At 41.3% G+C, this 26,059-nt stretch overlaps 6 protein-coding genes across 8 annotated transcripts; 3 read left to right on the forward strand and 3 right to left on the reverse strand.

Moving 5' to 3' along the window:
* Window positions 1-35: 35 nt before the first annotated feature.
* Window positions 36-1,112, forward strand: LOC108653126 (dynein regulatory complex protein 8). Its single transcript, XM_018103442.3, has 4 exons — window positions 36-225; window positions 281-518; window positions 585-795; window positions 849-1,112. The coding sequence occupies exons 1-4, from the start codon at window positions 213-215 to the stop codon at window positions 957-959; spliced, it is 573 nt and encodes a 190-aa protein (XP_017958931.1). The 5' UTR covers window positions 36-212; the 3' UTR covers window positions 960-1,112.
* A 184-nt stretch (window positions 1,113-1,296) lies between these two features.
* Window positions 1,297-2,859, forward strand: Xbp1 (X box binding protein 1). The gene is made up of 2 exons (XM_018106684.3): window positions 1,297-1,971; window positions 2,032-2,859. The coding sequence occupies exons 1-2, from the start codon at window positions 1,697-1,699 to the stop codon at window positions 2,720-2,722; spliced, it is 966 nt and encodes a 321-aa protein (XP_017962173.3). The 5' UTR covers window positions 1,297-1,696; the 3' UTR covers window positions 2,723-2,859.
* A 1,421-nt stretch (window positions 2,860-4,280) lies between these two features.
* Hmg-2 (High mobility group protein 2) lies at window positions 4,281-6,019 on the forward strand. Its single transcript, XM_018106936.3, has 2 exons — window positions 4,281-4,964; window positions 5,061-6,019. The coding sequence occupies exons 1-2, from the start codon at window positions 4,510-4,512 to the stop codon at window positions 5,860-5,862; spliced, it is 1,257 nt and encodes a 418-aa protein (XP_017962425.1). The 5' UTR covers window positions 4,281-4,509; the 3' UTR covers window positions 5,863-6,019.
* Window positions 5,876-6,600, reverse strand: LOC108655201 (uncharacterized). The gene is made up of 2 exons (XM_018106937.3): window positions 6,430-6,600; window positions 5,876-6,362 (listed from the first exon to the last, which is right to left on the reverse strand). The coding sequence occupies exons 1-2, from the start codon at window positions 6,524-6,526 to the stop codon at window positions 6,076-6,078; spliced, it is 384 nt and encodes a 127-aa protein (XP_017962426.1). The 5' UTR covers window positions 6,527-6,600; the 3' UTR covers window positions 5,876-6,075.
* Window positions 6,601-6,810: 210 nt separating this feature from the next.
* LOC108654395 (macoilin) lies at window positions 6,811-17,086 on the reverse strand. 2 transcript variants are annotated; one of them, XM_018105686.2, is made up of 11 exons: window positions 16,920-17,086; window positions 12,924-13,384; window positions 11,533-11,677; window positions 11,312-11,438; window positions 11,107-11,233; window positions 10,379-11,037; window positions 9,812-10,123; window positions 9,644-9,748; window positions 8,874-9,577; window positions 8,617-8,809; window positions 6,811-8,549 (listed from the first exon to the last, which is right to left on the reverse strand). In XM_018105686.2, exons 2-11 carry the CDS (start codon window positions 13,001-13,003, stop codon window positions 7,990-7,992), a joined length of 3,012 nt encoding a protein of 1,003 aa, XP_017961175.1. In that variant the 5' UTR covers window positions 13,004-13,384; window positions 16,920-17,086; the 3' UTR covers window positions 6,811-7,989. The 2 variants fall into 2 exon arrangements, with proteins under 2 accessions (XP_017961175.1, XP_017961174.1); XM_018105685.3 differs by having other exon boundaries at window positions 9,644-10,123.
* Window positions 17,087-17,599: 513 nt separating this feature from the next.
* Isha (Insulator su(Hw) mRNA adaptor) lies at window positions 17,600-26,053 on the reverse strand. Of its 2 annotated transcripts, XM_089260756.1 has the most exons (9): window positions 25,817-26,053; window positions 24,931-25,518; window positions 24,368-24,682; window positions 24,085-24,240; window positions 23,909-24,019; window positions 22,497-22,833; window positions 19,798-21,054; window positions 19,451-19,729; window positions 17,600-19,394 (listed from the first exon to the last, which is right to left on the reverse strand). In XM_089260756.1, exons 1-9 carry the CDS (start codon window positions 25,844-25,846, stop codon window positions 18,328-18,330), a joined length of 4,140 nt encoding a protein of 1,379 aa, XP_089116882.1. In that variant the 5' UTR covers window positions 25,847-26,053; the 3' UTR covers window positions 17,600-18,327. The 2 variants fall into 2 exon arrangements, with proteins under 2 accessions (XP_089116882.1, XP_089116883.1); XM_089260757.1 differs by lacking the exon at window positions 24,368-24,682 and having other exon boundaries at window positions 25,817-26,052.
* Between the last annotated feature and the right edge of the window lie 6 nt (window positions 26,054-26,059).

Here is a 26,059-nt window from a genome sequence, read left to right on the forward strand (position 1 = left end):
GGCATTACGATTAGTCTTTTTTTTCAAAATATGTAACGGAAAACAAAGTAAGCATGAAAGAAATGTTAAATATATATTTCATTATTATTTTAATTGGAATAAGCGTAGGAGTGCAATAATCTTCTTAGCAAACTTTTACATTTATTTTTTAATGCAAAATTAACAGTATAATCAAAGAAATTATTTTATTATTCACAAATTAACCGTATAATATGGAAGTCGGCAGTAAGTTGCAAGTTCTGTTTATTGTGCCCGCCAGATAATTAACAGCCATTGCCAGTCCCACTTGCAAATGAACTGGAAGTTCGTATATCAGAAGCATTCTGCATATTTGATCATCACGGCGATAAATACATCGACACACGAAATGTGGGAAATGTGTTGCGATTTTTGGGCTGTGTTCCTTCAGAAAAGGAGATAAACGAGATTATTGCAGCAACTGAATCCGTGGAAAATCCAGGTGAAACGCACTTACCAAAATTCATGGCTCATGTTTCCGTACTACTTATGCAAAGAAAGTAAAAATTTGGTTGAATTTAAATAAATTTAATGAATATGGTTGATTACAAATACATATTTTACAGAATGGAGCCCGCGAGCCCTGAGAAACTGTTAAAAGCATTTGAAACCTTGGATCCTGAAAATAAACGCTTTCTTACAAAAGAATATTTTGGAAAATTAATGGAGGAGGAAGCCGAGAAATTCTCAAAAGAAGAATTGGCCAATATGTGGCCAGTGGCAATAGATCCGATCACAGGGAATATACCATACCTATTCTATATAAATCAGTTAAAGGTAAGTAAGTCTATATCAATAAAGTGTAAGACATAATATTATTATTTTTCAAGCACAAAACCACAATATACGATGTTGCCGATGTAATAAGGGAGGAGCTCGCTGCCAATGAGAAAGAAAAGAAAAAGGAACGTTCACCGATGCCTCAAATGTTTGGACTCTAGTATATGAAGGTATAAAAAAGATGTGACATTCAGTCTTAGATAAAAATTATATGTCTTTCAAATTGCATATGTTTAAAATCCAAATTCATGTTTATAATTTATATAATATATATATGCTAAACGTATAAATGAGAAATTTGCTTTCAATGTAAATTGGTGTTTGTTAATGTGATATATTATAAAGCATGAAGTAATAAAAAAATAAATAGATAAACATAATTACGTTTAAAAGTTATTTGTGCGCATTTTTGAGCAGAGCTACTGTTAATAACATAACATGCCAATGCTAACGCACTTATGTTAAATAACATTTTGTTTGACAATCTCTGCTTCTTTCAACTCGTTTTCTTTCATCGAACCAACGAGAAATAGCCACGTCAGCTATTTTCGACAACCCATTCAGAAAAGTCCACGACATCTTTGCGAAACGTTTTGGGTGCGCAGAATTGCAAGCAGATTGAGGAAAATTACGTGAGATTGGGCTGAGTAAACCTGGGCAATGAAGAAATCCAAACTGACGACTTATTCGAAAAGCGCAGCTGAAGCAGCAAAAGTAAAAGCAACGCTACCAATGAATTAATTCCGGGTGTATCAAATCAGATAAAATTCAGTGCTCGCACAGATATCACGCCCAATCTAGAGCTACAATTAAAAATGAAAATTTAATTTGCAATTTATATTGCATTGCTATCAATTATTAATTGCAACCACAACAACAATAAAAATAGAAATACACTATGGCACCAGTTAACGGAGTGCTCCTATCCAAATGTGTGCCACTTGGCTCTAATTTGAGTTTAAACACATTGCCCAAGCTGCGACCAGCTCCCTTGTCAGCCACTGCGGTGCTGCTCAAGGGCGGGTCGTCGCCATCCAGTTCGGGCTATTCATCCTCATCGAACAGTGTTGCGGACGAGGAGCCCGCATCGATGGCTTCAAGTCCGTCGGGACCGACAAAGGCCAAGAAGCGCCGTCTAGATCATTTGTCTTGGGAGGAGAAGGTGCAGAGAAAGTAAGTTAAACAGAAATATAAATAAAAACAACCTTCACTCAATCGCCATTTACCTAATAGGAAACTAAAGAATCGCGTAGCTGCTCAAACCAGTCGCGATAGGAAGAAGGCACGCATGGAGGAAATGGAATTCGAAATCAAGGAACTCACTGAAAAAACGGAAATATTGCAAAACAAATGCGAGAGCCTACAGAGTATCAACGAATCGCTGATGGCCAAGAATCAGAAGCTCGACGCGGAAATGGAAGAGATGCGTCAAGAACTAGCCGAAATGAGACAGCATGCCAAAAATTATAAAAACAACAGCAGCCACAGCAACATAGCTGGCATCAATGCAAGCGCTGAGGGCTGTGTGCCCACACTCACTGGATCTGCAGCATCCAATGCTGACCCTCTGCAGCAGGGTACACAAGTGGACACACAGTCGTCAGCGCGTGCCTTGATGACATCACGAATGTTGCAACAGCAGCTGAAGCAGAGCAACACAACGGCCTCACTTTGGAGAATTGTGGCGCTCTGCCTTCTATACAAGACATGCTGCTCGTCGACGACGAAGAGTTCGATGCGCGACGACTTGAAGAGCTGGCCGAGAGTCTCCTCGCAGATATCACAGCAGACCTGGAAGCAGGCGGTGGCACATGCCACCAAGCTGCTGCCAAAGATGCAGGCGACTCAGAGCGATTGCCTGGATCAGTGGTGGGGACCGCAGCAGAGTGCATGGAATCCGGCGGGCATAGAGCTGATGGCCTAAATGAACATACCAAAGCGCAACCCGTTTCGAGCACCCACAACATGGACAACAACAACAGCAGATTGCCTATGCAGGTGTCAACGATAAATGGAAACATACAAAAGAGGGCAACAGCAACAACAGCACCCACAGCAACACCAACACCCACAACAACAACGAAGACAATTTCAGCAGCTGCATTCCTGCAGAGTGCCACACCGGATACGGTATACGGCACATACGATGCTAAGACGAATTCCATCACCATTGTCATGGACGGCGATGCAGTGCCAGTGAATGAGGCCGTTGAGGTGATCTACGGTGAGGGCGTCACTGCTGGCGATGAGAACACGACAGATGCGATCATGAAGTGCCCGTTGCCAGCAACGTCGCCCTCACAGGTCTACCTCAATGTGATCAACGCCACCGATGATTCGGACGATGAAGCGACCAGCCATCTAAATTTCGAGCCCATTGAGCAGTTCCTGTGTCCGCGGGTCAAAGCCATCTCACCGCTAGCCAAATCACCTGCACTCTCTATGCATTCGGCCACATCGGATCATGGCTATGAGTCGGTGATTGGCTCCCCAGCGTCGACGACTCTGTCGCATTTGGATAGTGACATTCCGATGCACACCGAGGATGAGGAATTTCCCTGGGAAAGCAATTTCGATGAACTATTTCCCAGTTTAATTTAACTTCAACTCACATGAGAGGCTTTATTGTTCATTTTTCAAATTGAAAATCGCATTGGATCAGCCAATTCTCTTTTTATCTATATCTCTCTTAACATTGTTAATTTATGTTTAATTTTATATGTGGCTGGCCGCCTTCATTATTAAGTGTTTTAGCTCGTAATCTACACATATACATACTTATATATAAATTTTAATATATATAGTATAAGTTCGCAGTTGCAGCTGCTTAAATTGTACAGAATTTATCATCGATATTGATAAAATGCTAAGCTTGTTTGTAAGTTTCTATTTATATTTAACACCTGTTATTCAAGTAGGCTAATTATATATTTTGTAATTGTATCGTGCTCAAACAATTATCCAAGACAATGCAGACCACAAGTGTATATGAATATTCAAAATATAGAAAAAACCACAACGGAAAATATCGAATTTTTATTTTCAATTATCTGCGAATAGGATTTATATATACATATGTATATGCATATATATGTATGATTTATTGACCCATATATTGTTAAACTATATAGTATTATCTGCCGGTTATATATATATATATGTATATTGTTTTTATTGTACAAAGTACGCAGATATTTCATAAGCCGATAATCAAAATCGCGCCACATTTTGATGACGTCACGGCGTAAATGTAGAAGTGCGTCAGCACAGTGTTGCCAGTGCGCGCAATGATCCGAAATGTCAAGTAAATGATAGTGCTAAGTATTTAAATGCATAAGAATTTACAACGCCAATTCAAAATTAAAATTATATAATATACTATACCACATAAAGAAATAGTATATAGTTATTGTATACAACAATTATTTAAAGCTGTACATCCCTGTCTTTGTGGCAACAGCTGTTCTTGTATAACACTTATTTGTATAACAACAAAATATGCGATATTCTAAGAGAGCAGAAATTGATCTCTCAGTTTATTGCAATTTGTTTTTATTTTTGTCAAAAAAAAAAAAAAAAAATAGTAAATATTTACAGAAGAGCACTTGCACAAAACAAAATCCTCATAAGTAAACAAAGCGCAAAGTTGCAATTGGAGAACTATCGATAAGACATAAACAAGAATAAAAAATAAGTGCAAATTGATCAATTATGGATAGCAAACAAGAAAACAAAAGTGCAGTAAACCAGGAGGCGGCAGAGAACGTAGGTGCAGCAGTGGAGGAGCAAGCAGTAGCTATGCCTGCCAAATCAGTAAATGCGGAAGAGGAAAGCCATTTGAATATCTCAACTGGAGGCGGCGGCGTCGTCGGCGCCGGCAAAGTAACAAAAAAGAAGAAAGGAAAAGCACGAAATGCGGGGACTGGCAACGATCTGGACACGGAGCTGAAGAAGCTCACCCAGCGACGCATCAATGTGGCTGGAGCACCGAAAATGCCACTGAACTCGTATGTGAGATTCATGAATGATCGTAGGGAACAGCTGCGTCGCGAGCATCCCAATCGCACCGCCTTGGAGCATACGAAAATGATTGGCGAGGAGTGGCACCAGCTGACGGATGAACGAAAGGCACCGTATCTGGAGGCTGCAGCCAAGGATAAGGCATTGTAAATAAAATACGAGAAGTTATTTGAACACATACACATTCTCACACAATATGTTGTATATCATCCATCACTCATACAATGTTTTCAAAATTTCAGATATCAGGAACAAATGCACAAGTTCCTGAAGGAGCATCCCGAAATAGTGGCAACCGAATTGGCCAAAGCGAAGAAGGTATTCGATAACAAAAATGCCAGCACACCCAAGGAAAAGGCAACCAATAACAACAACAACAACAACAGCAGCAGCGGCATTGACGCAGCCAATAGCAGCGCCACAGTCACCGCTACTGCTGGCGCAAAGAAAACTATTGTTAAGCACACTGGAGGGGTGAACAAGCAACAGCAACAGCAGCTGAGTACACCAACACCAGACCCGGATGATATACCGCTAGCTCAAGTGAAGCGTACACCGACACCGCCCGCACTCAACTCCTGCGCCCCTGCGGCCCAACGTCCGTGCATAGCAGGCGAAATACCCATCTACACAAACGAGTTTATCGAGCACAATCGCAGCACAGAGAATGAGCTGCGCACTCTGCGCAAGACCAAAACAGATCTGGAGCAGCAGAATGCAGTGCTGGAACAGCATGTGGATAACACAAAGGCCGGCCATGCGAAAATCATGGCCGAAGTGTCCGAGCTGAAGGAGGAGAATGCCCGTCTCGCAACATATACAAAGAACCTGCGGCAGAAACTCGTCGCGACGCTGAGTGGCGTTACGCTGCCAGCCGTGCATCCTGGCGGACTCAACGTAGAGAGCGTGGATAAGTACATACATCACCTGGCCGAAATGATCAGCAGCAGCTCGGCGGCCTCCGACCAGCAGAACAATGCAATGCTGCTGAAGGTGGCGGATCTATTGTGTAAAATGGATACGTCATCCCTACAGAAACCATGAAAACATCGGCGAATCGGGGCGGGACTCAGCGAGGCGGAGAGGCCTCTGTATTAGTTTTAAGTACAATTTTATACACATACATATAAAAATATGTTCGTTCGCGTAAGTGTAGTTTGTGTCTGCATTTGTAAGAGTAAATCTAGTACATCAAACCAAAGATTTCACTTCATTAATTTACAATTAAAACAAACAAAAAGTAAGGCCAATATAAAACTACGATCTCTGCAAGCCACGAATCTCGTCGTCCTCGTAATCACAGCTATCATTGCTGCGCGATGATGTGCTGCCCATGCTGCGATAAGATCCGATTCGTGGCGAGCGATAGCTGGGACGCCGCCCCGTGGATTGGATTGCCTCACCATCGCCCAGCTGGCGACGTCGCAGCCACACCTTGCGTATCAGATAGTAGACTCCAAAGATTGTGGGCAGCACCATCAGCGGATGGCAGGCAACGCGCAGCACCAACAGAAACGTGGACATCATCAGGTTGATCAGACTCTCTGCGGAGTGGACTATCAAATTGGCAACAGCCTGGCGTCGAGTGGGCTGGGTCAAAGCCCCACTTACCTTCGATCAGCCATAGCGTGGAAAATGTGGCAAAAATGGCCGTGGAAACCGTCTGCAGCATATAGTATATCATTTTGAATATGGAAACTGGATTCATAGCCTGACGTTAGACTTGAGTTGTTTTGGTTTGACACTGATTTGAGGCTAATCCACGGCGGGTTACTCAGTTCATTGAAATATATACATTTATATTGAGGGAACTTCTTACAAATAAATAGAGAAATTATAAATCAACTAAAAAGCTAACATAAATTAAAAACAAATATTTACTAGCGTCAAGCATTAAATGTTTTCTTTTTCTGTTTGTTTTTTATTATTATTATTAAACAAAATAGTTCTCGTTTTTCGTTTTCTTCGCATTTAAATTCAAGCATTTTCAACTTGCTTTTTTATTTGTTTGTTTTTGTTTTGTTTTTTTCTTTTTCTTTTAGGAAGAGCAACAAATAAATTAAAACTTAAAAAGAAATTTGTTGGTATTTTGTTTGTTTTGTTTTTCAAAATAGTTAAATTCTACATAATAGGCGTACAATTAAAGTTTATAACAAAAATAATTTAATGAGATAATAAATCAAGGGCGCAGACTTCAAAAATTCCATTGAAAGAGGGCAGACAATTTGGCTAAAAAGCATAAATCACGCCAAATTCCAAAAGCCATCACTAAAAGTTGGTCAACTCTCACAGCGTTTCGTAAAGTAAGTAGTAAACAGATCTTTCTTTTCTTCATTTCTATCTATTCGTTCGCATTTTCAATTACAAATTAATATTTTCATTTTTAGTGTTTTTCATCTTTCGCGTTTACTCATCTTATATTTTAAATGTGTTTAAATCAATCAAGAACTCGCGCAACGAGTCTGCCAAATGAGTGTAAATGAATGAATGAGTGTGAATGAATGAATGAGTGTCGTGTTAATGTATTTCGAGAAGCGAAGTTTGGGTGGATTTAATTAACTCGAACTGGATGCGAACATTAGGAATACAATTTCCATTTCATTTCGTTTTAAATATATCCCAAAAATATTTGGATTCTAATTTAATTAAGTTCTATGACATCTGAGGTCATTTTGAGATAGGTCAAAAAATAAAATCATATATATAATTGGGGCATATTCATACTGTGTGGAATTGGGAAACAATCAACTAACTGCTTTTGCGAAATGTATCTTGGCTACAATTCTGAGTTATGGAAATTAATAGTTGATAATTGATAATGGGGTGTACATTGAGATGTGATACTGTTGTAGTTGTGTGGGTGGTTCGTTAAAGGAAACTGCTTATGCTTAGAGTACGGACATTCATTATATCATATGCAAACTACGCTCCATTTGCCACCTGCCGTTTGCCATCTATCGACTACTCTAGTCCAAATCTATCGGTTGCCGTTGCTGATGCGGATGCGGATGCTGATGCAGATACTGATGTTGATGCTGATGCTGTTTGCTGTTACGTTTCATATAAATTATAATAATCTCATACTTGTCGTCTCAGTAGCTGATGCGAGGATGATGCACTCACCGACGATAACGCCGATGAGTGCTGCTGGTGCTGTTGATGCTGCTGGCGTCAGGCATCCGCACCATTGGGATTCATATTCACCGGCGGCACCACCATCATGTTGCCGGTCTTGGGCGTATAGACGCTGGCATTTGGATCCAGCGTCGATAGGCCGCCGCCGCCGCCACCACCGTTGACCACATTGCCGGCCACCACATGCAGCGCTGCAGCCACACTGACGGGCACCATTTGCTGTTGCTGCTGTGAGACGGGCACAACCTGTTGCTGTTGCTGGAGTTGATGCTGCTGCTGCTGTTGGTGCTGCTGGTGCTGTTGATGCTGCTGTTGCTGGTGTTGTTGGTGCTGCTGCTGTAGCTGTTGATGCTGCTGGTGCTGTTGATGTTGCTGATGCTGGTGCTGTTGATAATCTTGCGCGACGCCCAGGCTAAGCATGGGCGAGGACGGGCCCGGTCCGCCCGATTGTAGCGGAGGTGTATCGTTCATGCGCAGCATGCTTCCGCTACCATGCGGCCCCGTATTCAGGCACAGCGTGTCCGGCATTACAGCCAGCAGCTGGGCTATCTTGGCCTTGAGATCAATGACCTCATCCTCCTTGGACCGGCGTTGACCTGCAAGCCAAAACAGTTTGTTCATTATATATTTGCACTCCTCTGTCATTCCCCTGGCTATACATACTGTCAGCTATTTCTAGCCGTCGCTTTGCCACGCCCAGAGCCGAGAACAAGTCCAGCTTAACTCTCGTCTCTGCGGATAGATTCTTCTCCAGCGTTGTGTTCTTCTCCTGCATTGTAGCCAGTGCATTCATTAGCATCTCAGCATCCGCCTGCGTGGATTCGCGATTTTGCACCTTCAGTTCCAGCATGTGATACTGTTAAAGGAAATAGAGTTTAGGTATTATAATTAACAAATTAGGTTTTTGTTGTTGCACTCACCTCCTGCTCGAATTTGCGGCCATGATCCACGGCCACCTGCATGGCTCCCTCGGTCTGTTTGAGCTCGTTGCGCACGCGCTTTAACTCTTCCTCCATTTGCTGGCGACGCTGCTTGCACTGGGCGCTGCACTCGGGCCGTGCCGCCTTCTCCTCGGCAGCTTTGCGTGCCTTTTTCTCATTGGCCAGCTGGGCGTCAAGAGATTGCTTTTGGCGACGTTCCTCGTTCAGGCGACGTTCCACAGCCTGCAAACTGAGCATATCGGCATGGCGTGCATTGGTCAGCTCCTGTATGCGCTTCTCCAGCTCGTCGCACTCCTTCTGTTTGGCCTGCAAACTGGATTTGCTGGTCAGATTGACGTCCAGCTTCTGGCGCAGCTCGTTCTCGATTTGCTTCATGTGGCTAATTTCGGCACGATATTTCTTAACATCTGCCTCTAGCTTAATACATGTTTCGCATATCTTCGATACAACTTTGCTGGCAATGTGCGAGATGGCGGCAGCGGCGGCATTGCTCGACGACGAGCTGGTCGACGACGAAACGGAGCTGGCATCATTGTTGTTGTTGCTGTTGTTGCTGTTACTGTTGCTGGCAGCAGTTGACGCGGCAGCAGGTGCAGCAGTTGCTGCTGCTTCCTTTTGTTGCGCCAGCTGCTGGCTATGATTGTCTTTGGCTGAATTATCCTTCTTACCACGATTTCGACGGCCTGCGGAACAAAAATAATATTGGATTACAACATCAGAGATTGGGTAAGCCAATGCTTATCACTTACCTTTCGGCGCCTTCTCCACCTGAGGCACTGATTCCACGACCGGTGCCTCATCTGTTTCGAACTGCAGGACATTGCCATTGCTGACAGCATTGTGCGTCTTTTTGTCTGCAAGCAAGGGGGCGATATCAATTTGCTTCGAATTAAGCGTTTTCTTTTTGTTCAATGCACCCTGTTTGTCCTTTGCCCCCTGTTGCTGTTGTTGCTGCTGCTGTTGCGGCGGTTGTTGTTGTTGTTGTTGATAGTTGCTATTGCCACTATCCCAGTCTGACTTCTCCTTACTGTTATTACTTGTTGTAGTTGCATTGCCATCTACTTGCTGATAGCTGTTGCTATTACTGTTGCTGCTGCTATTTTTGCCGCCATGCCGCATGCCATTGTTGTGCTCATTGTCGCCTGCATCGCTCTTGTTGCGATGCTTGTCCTTGTCCATGCTACGCCGATGATTCCGTGACCCACCGCCAACATGACCATTTGCGGTTGCTGTAAATACAGTTACATATTTAGTTTCATTTTTATACATATATACATGATTGATTTCTATCGCTTATGGTTACAGTGATTCATATGAATATATATATACAAATTTCATGTGGTTGCCAGGAGACTACGAGGCTTTGCTAGTTACTGATTACATACACAAAATTCTAGCCACATAGATAAGCTATGCAAGTGGCACATTTTATGGGAAAGTTGTTTGCTGAATATAATCTAATACGAGTAGTTAATGCTCTGCACCTGTTGTTGTCGCTGCTGCTAATGCTGCTGAATTTGATTGCCTGGCTGTCGCAGAGGCTGATGTGTTTGTGGACGCTGACGAAGATGCGGACGATGTTGCGGCTCCAGCAGCAGCGGCTCCTGCCGATGCCGTTGACGCAGTCGCTGTGCTGCTATCGCTTGTTGTGTTATCCTTGGTGTGATGATTGTTGTTGCTGCTGCTGCTGCTACTGTTGTTGTTGTTATTATTATTATTGTTATTGTGATGGTGATGATGATGATGATTGCTATTGCTAGCATTGCTGCCGGAGCCGCTGCCACTGCCACTTCCGCCGCCACCGCCACCACTGCCAGCGCTGTGATGATGCTCGTGATGATTTTGTGCTTGCGTTGCAGTTACCAAAACACCATTCGCCTGGGTCGAGGCCGATGTGGTGAGCGCTGCCGGCGCACCGCCCGTGCCGTTGGGTACAACCACAGCTCCATTGGAGGCAACAGTTACCGCTGTCGCGCCCGCGATTTGTGCCTCATCGGTAGCCTCCTCGGCGGGCAGCGCCTGCTGCAACAGCTGCATATAGAACTCATTCTCTTTAGCAACCTCGCGCTGCTTGCGCTGCCGCATACGATAGCCCACGTAGCTTTTGAAGCCAAAGCCAAGCGTAACCACTGGATAGCCAATGCTGTAAGAGAATAAGAATAAGTTCTAGAGCGAGTTTCAAGAACGGGGCAAACCATTTGTGGTCACTCACCAGTGCGCGGCAAACGGCCGGCATAGGTCCAGATGTGGCATATGACGACTGTCTTTCCATCGTATGCCCACCTCCAGGTAGACAAACAACATCCACAATATAATAGTGGGCAAACAGATGCCCTTATCTGCAATTAGATATGCCAAAAATATCATAGATAAATATTATTATTATTGCTATTATTATGATGATGATGCAGACGCACCTGTATGCCAGACGTACTGCACCCAGACGTACGTGCTAGCCGCAAAGAGCAGCCAATGTACGGGTATGAAGAACAAGCACACCAGATCCGATGTTATTGCAATGCAAACGAATAGCACAGAAAATGCCTGAAGGACACAATATATAAGGAATATATAAATAAATCAAATGCATCAAAAGCGCCGATAAGCAAGATTTATTGTTCATTATTATATTACTTACCAAGCCCTTGTACTTAAAGGAGTCATGCACGGAGCGCAGCAGCAGCCAGAATGGCCAGAGGAATTCAAATCGGAACATAAACATAAAGTCGGCCACCATCACAATGGCCCAAAGTATTAGAAATTTCATGTATAGAACAGTTGTGCTGAAATAATCAAAATAGAAATTTCAATTGATTACGAGATTCTACAATCTTAAGCTTTTATACATATATGATCCAAAAAAAACCTAACACATACATATTTGATTAATAGATTCATCAATAATTTGATTAGGACTTGAGTTTTACGCTCAATTATAGCTTTCAAACACAATCAAACAACAAGCGCTGAATAAATTATCTAACTCAATTAGTTCGAAAATAACACACATACATACATATGACCATAAACATGTATATATGTATATCGTTGTATTTAAAAATAAATACAAATAAAATGCAAAATCAAAATGTAAACAAACAAATAAATGCGTAATAAAATCAGAAACAACGTGACAATCTCTGAGTGCTGAACTCTGACAGCATTGAGACATTCAGCAGAGCATTAAACAAGCAAGAAGAAGAAACAGAGCTAAGAACTCTTTCTTATAATTGGCCAAACCGACCCTGACTAAATACTTCTATTTATTTTTATAGCTATGCTAAATATATTTTTATTTGCTTTTGATTTTCTCTTTAATAAAATATTTAATATGAACTCTAATTAAAACTTTATAATTCATTTATCAATACTCGTAACGAATAATAATGAATATCAATGTGATTTACAAAATAGTAATAATGAAATCATTTATTTTTTAATTAATATATTTATATTATTCTATTGAAGTAACATTTGATTTTATTTTTTTTATATATAAATAAATTTGACGTTGCGCAGCTTAATACAAGTTTTGTTATGAACCAACCATATCTAGAATTATGTATTACGCGATCAGTGCGGTATGCGAATCAGCGCGATAAACTGGATAGATATGTATGTATGCGTACATACATATGTATATACATATATACATATACATATACATATAAGAGTTGGGCACGCTTCGTGTTTGGTTGGCGTGACACGAGCACGATATTCAAATGTCATAATTTATGCGTTGAAATTGAAGCAATTTTAATGTTTACGCACAAGATTTATGTGTACATGTAAAAAGAATCCAAAGCTAGATTATAACATATGTAAGAGCATATAGATTTCTTAAATAATTAAGATCGTTAAAATTATATTAAATATATTTATGTAATTACTGGTAGTTACGTTTGTATTCTTGTTCTCATTCTTTTATTCGTATTATTTTGAACATATCGTTAAGCGCGCTCATCTCTAATACGTCATACGTGATATACGTAAATAGAGAAGATGTGTTGGTGGTATTTGAACACTTACCTGCCATACATGCCCTCTGTGATTTTGTTCCGCTTCATTGGGCGACGTAATTTGCCACAATCTGCATTGCGCCGCTTCATTTTTACTGCACGTTGAAAATCGCCTTATTCGGTTGATTGCAATATTTCGATTAAAGAACTTGTTTAATTTGTCGTATTATTTCTTTCTTTTCTTTTTATGAATTTGCTTGCCAATGTTATTATTTAATTGTTCGGACGCACTTCACTCAATCACTCTTTCACTTCACACTTAATTTATCAGATGGAGATCGATCTGTTGGCAATTATTTAATTATGCTGCTGGGGGTTACGATACTTTTTGTTGCTTGTAGTATTTGTTGCTTCTGCTGCTGTTGGCGTTGAAGTTGTCGACATCGATATGGCAGCTGCCGGCGCGGCATTTCCTCACATTTCACGCGTACGCAAAATTTACCTCCCGCTGAGCCGGCTTTCAGTTCTTAACTGCAAATACATACACACATGTGTGTGCCCACACACAAACATAAGCAGGAGAATGGAGATTAAAAAAAAAAAACTTGAAAATGTTTTTCATTTCATTTAAGCATACAAATGTAAGTAGGCAAACTCATACATACTATGCATGTTTGTACATACATATGTATGTACATATATGCTATGCGATTTAATTCATTTATAGTATCATTGCATTTTAGGCTACAAAACTGTCAACGACGCTGGCATGAGACGCTTTTATTTATTTATCTGAAAACTATTTTTATGCATACTATTTTGTTGAGAACACTTTCGTTTTGCTGTGCGTTAACAGCAGCTGCTTTTACTATTGTTATTATTGTTTTTGTTCTTGTTGCTATTGACGCTGCCTAAGTGCAAGTGTGGGCGTGCAATTGGTGTTGAAATGCGGTCAGCCTATTTAGTATACAAAAATAATCACATTTAGCAATACCCGAATTACAGCATTTAACATTTAGCCGTTAAAAACAACAACAAAATAAAAGAGGATGCAAGATTGCGAACTCTTCTAATAGAGATCAGCTGCATCACGAAAGAGATAAAAGTGAAGAGTTAACCGCAAAAGCCAGCAATCGTATATCGATTCTTATTGCTGTGTATTTGCATTCGGAGCAATTGCTCCTCACACTAAAGCACTGCTCCTCCCAATTTAACATAGCAGGTGACATTCAACTTGAAAGCGCAACGGGTGTAAAAACTGATCATAAAAATAAATCAAAAAGAAAATGAAAAGTCATCATGTGCTGCTGCTGCTGCTGCTTATGCAAATTTATAAACAATACATGTGTATTAGCGTACATACAAATACTAGGCTGCCAAGCAAAACAATAACAGCATTAAATCGTCAAATACACACATTGACACTAGGACGTCAGCAAATTGTTGAGTGGCCCTTTTTCTTCTGAATTGCCTTTAAACCCAAAAAAAAAATGTTTTTTTTTTTTTTTTTTGTAAAATATTTTAAAAAGTAATCTATTAACTAACTAACAATAAAACACGCGTAAAAGCGACGACATTTTTCGTCACAAACCAACAATAGATAAGTCTCGAAATTTCTGCTTAAGATTTATTTTGGCTCACCCTAAAATTGTAGCATTGTGATTTGTATGTGTATCAAAACGTTAAGTTTCATCGCTAAGTAAACCTTCATAGCTGTAAATTATCTTTCTAATCTTTTTTTAACTTAACTGAATTTTATTACTAGTTTATCTGCTTTGGTTTTAATTTTGAACGTTTTTTTTTAGCTGAGTATCAAGTAAAAAATAATTAAATTGCTTCCTGTTCATTATTTCAAGTGGGTTCACTTAGCCGGCAACCAAAAAATGTCTCCCACGATAAGATTATAGAAAAGAATTTTCATGCTGATATGCGTATCAGTTCATTAACGATGCAGCTTCATTTCCAATTTTAGGGGAATTCGCCTGAGTGTATTTTATTCTGATTTAATTTGAGTGCGAGCTACAGTTCAATTCAGTTTTGTGTGTGTGTGTATGTGTATAAAGAGAAAAGGAATGAAGCGGCAATTGCACGCGCCTCAACATGTGGATGCTGCCCGGTAAGTTGAATGATTGTGTGACCCATACACAGACGCAATTACACAAACACACATGCATCATCAATCCGTTTTATATTCTAGACACACTGCGACTGCGCTAAAAACACACACACACACACATCTGTACATGTACAGACATTTTGGACGGAAGCGGAACTATGTATGCAGATTTTAAGGAAGCTGTTTCCCAGCAGAGAATCCATTCTTGCGCATGTGTTTTGACTGTGTGTTAGTGTGTGGGTTGAGTACATGCATACATACATATAAAAGCGTTTATAAATAGCATCCAAAAGTGGAGCGCATCATACGAGAGCATGAAACTGACACAACGGTAACGGAAGCTAAGCTTACTGATGACGTCTGGCTTCACATTAAAATACACACCTGCATATCTATGCATGTATGTGTGCATGAGTCTATGTATGTATTTAGAAAAGAAAAACCTATTGACAAACAGATAGGCAATTACCCATAGGAATAATTAATAATGCGATTAACAGGCAATAAGTTTGGTCGAATTAAAAATGGGAAATATTAAAATTATTTTCAAGTTGATTTTTCCACTTAATAGCTTTTATAAATACTAAGATGCTTATTGCACACACGTGCATTGTCTGTTTTGCTGAGAACATGCTTAACATACTGTTACTTCACTGTTAAGTCCTGTATTCTAACAGATGAATGTTTAGTTTAGTCTTCACTTTTAAACTCTAAACCAGAATTGTACAACAAACACACACACATATATATATATATATATAGAGGAAACTGTTGCGATCAAATTGTCAGGGCTTCAAATGTACAGCTGTTTTGCGAGACCTAAGAACAACAATAACTTTGTCACAGCCAAATAATGTTTAAAGAACTTGAATACATAGTGGAACTACATATTTGAATGTGAAAAAATGTTTGGATTATTATTAGTTTTCTATATGGTAGGGGAATAACCAATAAAACTTCATTGACACCGGTGTCGATTTGATAATAGTAATCTGTTTATGATTTGCATTAAATATACATACATATGTATAAACAGCACTAAAAACTGTCGAAGCAACAGCAACAAAGCTTATCGAAAAGTGAAAAGTTGATCAAAATACACAGCGGGGACTCAGTGGACTGCGACTACGACTGTTGCGGTTAAAACTGAGTCCACGGCTGCTGTTTTGGGGTGGTGATGGTGGTGGTAGGGGTTGGGGGTTTGCTGTTGAACAGCATCCACATCCACATCTGCAGACTGAAAGCAACAAGAGAGCGCGCTTACAGGAAAAGAAACAAGGATGCTGCTCCTAGATGCTGAAGCCAGCTGCCGACGTCGTCAGCGGTTACGTTGCTTTTTCGCATTACATTCAAGCACACACACTCGCACAAACAGAAACACGAAACATCGAAACAGCCTGTGTGCGTGTTGCGTATGTGTGTGTGGTTTGTTGGCGGCGGTCCCTATGTATGCACGGACATATTAATGTACATATTTCACACTCGGAATATACACGCGCGCTCTTTTATATACAGATACATATATGCATGTATGATAGTCTATTTTTTTAATACATTCATGCACATTTCTACATGCATAGACATGTATTTTCTGTTTTTCTATTTATTTATTTATTTTTTTGTATCTAGCATACAGTTTCACAAGACTGTGTATTGGCTCCTCTCAGCTCTCTCACTTTTGCAGCTTCCACTGTATTATCGACAATTAAATAGAGTAGCTAACGTGTTTCGCCGTTACTTTAAACACAATTTGTATATTGGATGTTTTATAAAATTTTGCACATTTCTTACAACAGCCTCACATCTACATAAATATACTTGTGTATGCACACGTACGTATGTGTGTGTATGCGTATACACTCATGTGTGTAAATTCTTTGGCACAGAGAAACCAAAATTTTTCTTTCGCACGTCGTTCGGCGTTGCTTGGAGCTTAAAACAATTAATTACCGAATTTTAGCTTATATTTTTAATGCTTTTTCAAATTCATCAATTTTTAAAACATTCATAAATATTATTGATTAGCTTTTTTACGTTTTTTTTACCGAATCGAAAATTCACGCTCTAAAATGACGCGCACACACACATATAGCTGCAAAGACTTTTTATTTATGAAAAATACCAAACAGAAATGTTGCTTAACAGTGCCAATAACATTAACATTTCGGAACTGTTTAACAGTGAACGATATTTTGAATACACGAACTAGATCCAAAGGTTATTATTTAAATTAAATAAACCACTAAATGGAAATGTAAATAAATTGTCAAAACTCAAATAAATTAGTTCATAATTATGTTAGTCACTTAGTTTGTATATGCGCAATTTTATTCAGCTATTGCTTTTCAGTCAGTCGAATCAGCCGAAACTATCGATATCCCCAGGACACTAAGAAAAAGCTTTAAAAAGCTATAATTGATAGGATAATTACATGTTTGAGTGTTGTAAATCTCAGGTCTATCGACATATTTAAAACAACAAATTGTACTGGAAAAAATTATAAATAAATTTACATATACATATATACATATTTATAAGCGTCATATATAAATATTACCTGCAAGAATAATTTATATGCCAAAATACTTTATTCGATACAATTATGCCAATTGGTAAATAAAACACATTGGTTATAAGTCAACTGTCTGTTTTTGTTTATTATTAATAGTATTGATAATATTTTCATATTTAAATTGTACATTATTATACGTGTACTTATAATCTGCGCATAAGAAACAGTTTGTGTTAAATATAATCTTAAAATTATATACATAACAAAATTATAAACATTTCTCAAGCGTGGCTGTTTTCTCCTCTGTCTATTAATTTCGTCCATATTATATCATATTATTTTCTAATTATTTGCTATAATTTGTTCCTTTTTTGCGCCTTTAACTATTGATGTTTTCTGGAGTTCGGTTTCTCATTTGTTGTTTTACAATATTGTTGTTTACAATATTCTTATTTGAAAGAGGGGAATTACTAGCGTCCGACGTCAGAGGACCGAACGCACCCTACAATTTGCTGGTTTTTATTTTTTTGCGGCACCAAAGCCTTAAACAAAAAGTGAATTGTTTAAAAATTATACAAATAAAGTGCCTTAGCCTAGCAAGAATAGTGCAGACTCTTGTCGCGTCTCAACAAATGCGTAATCTCAAAAGCTAAAATTTTAATATTATTAAAAGGGGGCATATACATACATATGCTGTGTGACATGCATACATACGTGAATCATATGTAAGGAAATCATAAAATACACATTTCTCGACTAACACATTGATGTCCCATCGAAAGACTCTTCCTCCGTTTCTTCTATTTTTGTTTTCCTCTTCTGTTGTTCCTCGTTATCCTCGACATTCTATGAGTCTGCCTCAACTGCTGGCTGGGCACTGGCAACTGGCTCAGTTTCTTCCGCTATATCTTTCGTTGGTTCTGTTGTTGTTGTTGTTTGAGCTGCTGAGGCTGGAGCTGACTGTTCTGCTCTGGGTGGGGAATCAAGGTGCTGTTGTGGCTGCAGCACTGTTGCAGGCGCAGACTCAGGCTCGGGATCATGCGTAAATTCCTCTGTCGCGCGCATCTGTTCGATCTTTGGATTTGGCTCTTCGGCCTGCTCAATTGGCTGTGGCGGCGCCTTTGCTCCAGCTGCTGATGCTGGTGGCGGCAATTCGTCATAAAGAGGCGTGCAGACAGGCGATGGTGCCTTGGGCTTGGACACCTCGGCGATCTCTTCCGCATGCGGGGTGGCAAACGTCTCTACCTCTGACGCAGGTGCCGCTTCGGTCAGCGTATCCGATTTCTGTTTAATAATATCAGAGGTATCTGTGGCAGTAGAAGCGCCAGCGCCGGAGGCGGCGGCGGCGGCTTCTGCAGCCGCTGCAGCTTCAGCTGCTTGTTGCGCTTCCATTCTAGCATCATACTCCTGCAGCTCTCTATCCCAGTCCTCCTCGGTGTCTACAGCTGCTGATTTTTCTACATTGTTCACGGATGGCGCTGCCACCGGCTTATTCTTGATATCATCCGGCTCCGACGAAGACTGTTTGCCCTGCAATGCGTTCTCATCCGTGGAGCTTATCGACTGGCGATTACTGTCGTCGCGTGAGCCACGTCTGTTATTATTGTTGGGTCCACGTTCACGCTCTTCGCTGCGCTGGCTTCCACGTCCACCACGTCCGTTACCGCCGCGTCTATCATCGCCATCGCGTTCGCCACGGAATCGATTGCCCGGGCCACCTGGGCCACCGCCTCCACGGCGTTTGAAGTTGTTGCTATTGCTGCCGCCGTCTTCCTCATCATCGCTCCACCGGCCACCGCGACCGCCGCCGCCACCCATGCCACGACCGCCGCCACCACCACCACTACCACCGCTGCCGCCACCACCACGACCACGTTGGTTATCGTTAAACGGATTGCGAGGATTGAAGAAACCTTTAAATAGAGGATGCATTAATTTGTGTTTAATTTATGAGCTTTATAGTTCATACCTGGTCCTTGCTGCCTGCCGCCTGGTCCACCGCCACCTTGATTACGCATAAACATGGGACCCACTCCATTGCCTGCACCCGGTCCGCCCATGCGCTGATTAAACGCCACCGGCGGCGGTATGCGCATCTGCATCAGACTCGTTGGTTGATTGAATCGATTCTGATTGGGATTCATATTGGGCTGGAAGAAGTCACCTCCGCCATTGCCGCCATTATGATTGCCACCCCTTGGGCCCGGTCCCATGCCACGCGGTCCACCGCCAGGACGATTATCAAATTCTAAATGTAAATAATAAAAAACATAAGTTAAATTAGGAATATGGCATTTACTTTGCAATCTAACTTACCCATGCCACCCATGAATTCTGGACGTTGCATTCCGCCATGTTCCATGCTATTCAGATTGAGACGCGCTCGTGCCTCGTTGAAGGCTCCGCTTAGCGGCGGTGGTCCACCGCCTCCGTTCTCATTCCGCCAGCGCTCCGAAGCCTCAGCAATGTCGTCGCGGCCGCCCCAGCGAGAACCGGCGCCGCTAGGACCACGTGCGCGTTCCCTTTGGAACAGATCATTTCCAGTAACCGCTGCGGCCACATCCACACTGTTCGGTTGCGCGGCGCCACCTGCGAAGATCGGTGGCGGCTGGCTGAAGTTAGGTGCTTGCTGCTGTGAGGACGTTGGTGCCGATTGCGATGGTGCATCCTCAAGCTCCATTTCGATGTCCATTTGGTCGTCGCTCACATTACCAGTGCCAGAGCCCGCGGGTGCTGGAATTGTGGTCATGGGCGGTGGCACTGCTCCCGGCGGGGGGAACTGTGCGCCCGGCGGCAGTCCCATAGGATGTGGAGGTGGGCCGCCCATAGTCGGAAAACCGGGAGGCATCATATTAGGCGGCATCATCATTGGCGGCGGCATGCCGGGCACCATATTCGGAGGCATAGCCATGCCGCCCAACGGATGGTTCAGCGGTCCCATGGGACCCAACATGCGCTGCGGTGGCGGTGCGCCCAATGGCGGCGCCATTTGGAACTGACCAGGCACCATACCCATCAGTGCGGGCGGAGGTGCACCAGGTCCGCCATGCTGTGGCGGAGCCACTGGCGGTGGCTGTGTGGTGTCAATGCCAAAGAGCAAGTTTGGCGGCGCCACAGACGGCACATTGGGCATTTCGCCGGTTAGGCCTGTCGGCTTGACATCCTTGACAGTTTTCGCTTGATTGATTTTCTGTTTCATCCAGCTGGGCATGGTGTCCTCGTCGAACATGCCGCCCTCCTCGAGACTGTCGAAGTCCGTGTCGGGGCTCAGTTTGTTCCACGGCACATATGTGACGCCTAGATCAAGATCCCAGAAATCCTTCCATTCCTTGCTCTTCACACCCTTCCCAGCTGCCCAAGATATGGTAATGGCACGACCTTGAAGCTTGTGATTCTTAAGCGCCTGCATAGCCTTGTATGCGTCTTGGCGACGATTCATCACGATGAAAGCACAACCTCTGGGCACAATCTGATCGATGCTCACGATATCGCCGTATTCGCCAAAAGTATCTGAGAGCTCCTCCTGATACACCAGCTTGGAGAGATGGCCCACCCACAACGTGGTACTGCACACTACAAAGATAAACGTAATAAATGAAGGATAATTAAATAAATATTAAGAATAAATTAATATTAATATTAATATTAATAAAATGCAATATAAAGCACAGCTCGTTTGGCTTTAAGTCTTTGTCATTATCTTTTCACTAATACAAATGTTGTATTTCAGATCCTTTTATGTAGCCTCACAGTCAGATATATGATATCATCTCAAGCATTATTAATGCATAGGAGTATATGGCTATTACACTCAAACATATCTTAAGAGTGTGTTAATACTCAAACTAGTTCGATATCTATTGTTAAATCTAAAATTTAATTTATAACTAACAGATCTTTAAGCTTCACATTTGATTAGATTGTATTCAAAAAAGATATATAAAAAAAAAACAAAACAAACAGTTTTGGATATAATTAATATAAATAAATATGAACTGGATATTTTTGAAAGTACAATAAGCTATCATTTGAATTTAAAATATTGATATAAGAAATGTTTTCTATGAAGGTTAAGTATACAACTGAAATATCAATGGATTTTCAAATTCTTCTATGAGTAAATCAATAGATTTAATATATGTAACTGCTAACGACTATGTGTATGATAACAAAATAAAATCTGATACGAAAATCGATGTCGAATATAATGAATATTTAGAATAGCAAATAACAGTATTTATGTATAATAATGCAATGAGAACAGTTCCGTATAGGGATATCTTTCTTTGAACAAACTAAATTTCGGCAGAGAAGCGCCTTGCTAATCGCCGATGTTTTAATTCGATGAATGACTGTTACGCTTTCATGTTAAAGTTTCTATCGATTTCAATCGGGTATCGATATTCTTCAAAATAATTGTGCACTTATATGGAATTTATATATATGTATGTATGTGCATGTATGTAAAATATAGAATCTGTGGGCTCTGTGCGTGTAGGTGTAGCTTTAGTTTTTCACATGTATGCAATAAAATATCAAGCAAAAATTATTTCAATAGACATATCGCTCCTTAGGGAGCCTTAAGTGTAGTAGATTTGCTGTGCTTAGATGGTACACTGGTAAAAAATGGGGAGCTACATTATATGCTTATTCAATTCATGTGGTTGCCAAAAAACTTTGCTCAAAAACGCTTCAGAGACAGTGGGTTAAATATGCCAGATAAGATTAAATCACACATACACACGCACACACTCAACACACACACACACACACACACGTCAACCGAGCCAAGGAGCTGCAGAATAAAGAAACATTTGTGTATTAGCATTGATTGAAAAGACCAAACGAGAGTGAACCAAAACAAAGTGTAATTCACAAGGTAAATGTGGCATTAAAAGGTTTAAGTCATTCTGAGTGCGTGAAAACCTTTTGAATGCGACAATTACGTATTGTGTGAGTGGGCTTACGTGATGCGTAACGGCGTTACGCTATGCTTATGTGCATGGAATAATTACCACTTAGATGATCCTTCTTAATCTCGGGCAGGCCCTTCTTGCGTCGCTCACGCTCATGCTCGCGATCCCGCTCCTTGTCGCGCGTGCTGCGCTCCATGCGGTCACGATCGCGCGATCCGCGCCTGCGGCTGGAACGTGGCGAACGGCTGCGCGAACGTGAGCTGCGACGACGACTTCCCCGATCACGATCGTTTCCATTGCCACCACCACCACCCCCACCACCGCCGCCGCCACCACGACTACGGGGCGATCTACTGCGGCTGCTGCGTCGGCTGCGCTTGTAACGGTCACGATCGGGCGTCGGACTACGGGAATCGGCACCATCCAGATTGATAACCTGAGCGTTTGGAGTTTTGCAAAGAATTTGAGAGAAAGTGATTGTGATATAAACACGTTAACATTTTAAGCATAAAACAAATAATGGCGGATGTGGAGGAAAAGAAGTGGCAATGGGAGAGGGATGTGGTTAGTTTCATTTTAATTATTTTCCATGGATGGGATGGGATAGGAGTAGAAGATGGTAAAGGTGGTGGCTTGGGAATTGTTGTTATACTACAAATTATACAAAATACGTATTATTTTTATAACTGCATTCTTGGCGTGTTGACGTGCGGTTTTTGGCCGTTTTTCAAACTTGGTTTGGCGGTTCTTAACTATTTCTCATTTCTCATTATTGTTTTTCATTGGCATTTTCTCATCGATGCGTTTTCGAGCAAGTTTTTGTGTTTCATTGATGGGTAATTGAATTGAATCTGACTTGAATTTGTTTGTGGTTTACATATTTAAGGCACTTACCAAACGTTGTTATACGGAGGGCGGGGGCGCTTCTAGCATCGGGTATCGCATCCGTCAATATATATATAGTTAAACCTTACCTTTGGGCATTCATTTACCATTTTTTAATATAGTTTTTTTTTTTTCAATAAACGTATAGGCAAAGTTGCAAGTTTAAATTTAAGTATGGCCCTATTGATAGGTATTTTTAAGTTTTGGCCAGAAATTTCAAAAGTCGACTACGAATATTGCACTTAAAAGTAAGGCACATCAAGTCGTTTTTTTTTTTTTTTATCATAATAATAGTATACCCCATTCTTTCGATTAAACGGAAATCTTTGAATTCTCCGCCCCGGTATAACAACATTTTGGGCACGTCAGCAGCATTTGGCGCACTATGAAAGTGGAACTATATATAGTTGGATATAGTTTGAAATAGATGCGACACTAGTTCGACTTTCATATGTGCGTTTATATTTATATATATACTATGTATAGTAATCTAATCATGAGCTACAATATTGCAGTTATGTAATGCAGTTTGAATTGATATTTGCGCTTAGCAATCAATTAAAAATGCACACATTGACCGATTCGATGAACTCTACATTATTAAAAGTAAAGTGTATGGTGTATACCTCAATGGGTTGCTGTTCCGATATGAATTCAACATCCTTGTTCATGTCCGTCACATCATTGTGGCTCATGCCCATACCCATGCCAACGCCCGGCGGCAAGCCACCTGTGCCCTAAAATGAGCAGAAAGGAAATACCCTAGTACCAGAGATTATGATGAGTAAATGAGCGCACTTACCTTGAGAACATTCTGCAAATGTTGCTGCAGGGCATCCTGGTCCTGGTAGCGATGCCTTTGATTCTCCTCTTGTTGCTTGAACTTTTGAAAGTTTTGCAGCGTTTGCAGTTGGCGTAAGACATTGGGATCGTTGAGCAGCTGCTTCAAATTATTGTTCTGCGAAATTAGATGCTATTATTAGCATGCATTTAAGTAATTGTCAATAATAAATAAATAAACCCAAGAAAATTAAAGCCTCAACACAAAAGCTAATACGATAAATAACGAATAGACCTATGCATACATCTAGCAAATTGGAAGAGCCGGGCGGCGTATCATCGCCCATACAATGATGATCGTCGCCCATCAGCATGTCCCCATCCTCGTCATCGATTATCTCACGCAGATCGTAGTCAAGCTCATGGGAGCTGCTACCTTTGCCATATTTGTTGTGATGGTGCGACTTGCTTAGTCCCCCACTATCGAAACGGCTCTTCGAACCAGATGCCGAATTGCTGCATGGCATATTGTGTTGATGCTGCTGCTGCTGTTGCTGGCGCTTCATATAATGCTGTTCCATATGACGTCGACTAGAGCTTGAGCACTTGTCATGACTTAGCTGTGTAGTTGCGTACATTAGGCAAGTGAGCAAGACATGTATCAGAGAGTGAATAGAGCAAATAGTGATAGTACCATAAAGCAATGCCATTGGCTTATTAGAATCGAAAGACAAACCACATTACTCGCCCATAGCCTGGCAATGAGTATAGCTGCCCATAGTGGGTTGACTAACTACTACATCATATTGTTATTGGACCTAATTCATTGCCAGTCTTTGTTCTCTTCAATCACCCATTGTCGACTCACCGACAGATCCGGCATTGCACCACCCGTTTTATCGTCGACAGCACCACTCATATCCATATTGCTCATTCCCGAGGCATTCAAACCATTGGCTGCATTGCCACTGGAAATATCCGAGAGATTTAGAACGCCGCTGCTGCCACTTGGCCCAGAGCTCGCGTTGAGATTGCCGGCGCCGATTGGTGGCATTTGATGGTAAATCGGATGGTTCGGATCAGCCAAATCAAATATTGGCTGTATTACTTCCGATTTGAAGACGTTGTTCTTCTGCCAAAGGTTCAGCACGCGAATGATGCGACTCTTGTCCTCGGGCGCGCAACGAAACAGATTAGCAAACGTTTCGGTCAGATTGCGTTGGAAGCGGGGCGCGAATACATCCTTCTCGGTGCCATATTGATGACGCGATTGACGCACTATTGAGTCTATGACATACAGGCCCGGCACTTTGTACTCCGGCTTGCATTTGAGTATAAACTTTTCAACACTCTGCACGACATGCTTGTAGAATTTAATTGCACGCATTGCCGACTTTGTGATGGCGGCCATTTTAGCCTTCGATATGGGCGGTCGGCTATCATAGAGCCCGGAGAGCTGAAAGAAAACATACACATTTAGAGCACAAGGCACAATGAGCGAAAAGGGATTATTTTCTGTTGGTATGGGCAGAACGGCAGGACGCGAAGCTGCATGTTTGTTGGCAACAATATTGAATTTACATATGTATATACACACATGTAAGTTTGGGGAATATAATTGTACAAATTACACAACTACATAAGGCGTACATGAGACATGTATGTAAATACCGAGTGGTTTATATGAGCAAATATAAATATGTATGTACATTTTGATCTGTACATGTGTGTGTGCGGCGGCGGCCTCATCTTACCTCATTATTGAAAGCGACGACCGTCTCCATGATTATTTCAATGCTCACACACTACACGCACGCACAATATTCAAATTCGCATACTATTTTAGTATATATGATCCTTATAAATTATTTTCTTGCCAGTTTAACAACTTTTTACTTCAATTTTCACAATTTTTTCGCAAGAAAGCGTGAAAAAATGGCTGCCGATAGTAGGGATGCTTATTTCGTATATCAGCTCATCGATACAAAACATACATA

Source organism: Drosophila navojoa, chromosome 5 (assembly GCF_054131105.1).
Source record: "Drosophila navojoa isolate 15081-1374.11 chromosome 5, UAZ_NAV_1.0, whole genome shotgun sequence".
In the NCBI taxonomy this organism is placed as follows: domain Eukaryota; kingdom Metazoa; phylum Arthropoda; class Insecta; order Diptera; family Drosophilidae; genus Drosophila; species Drosophila navojoa.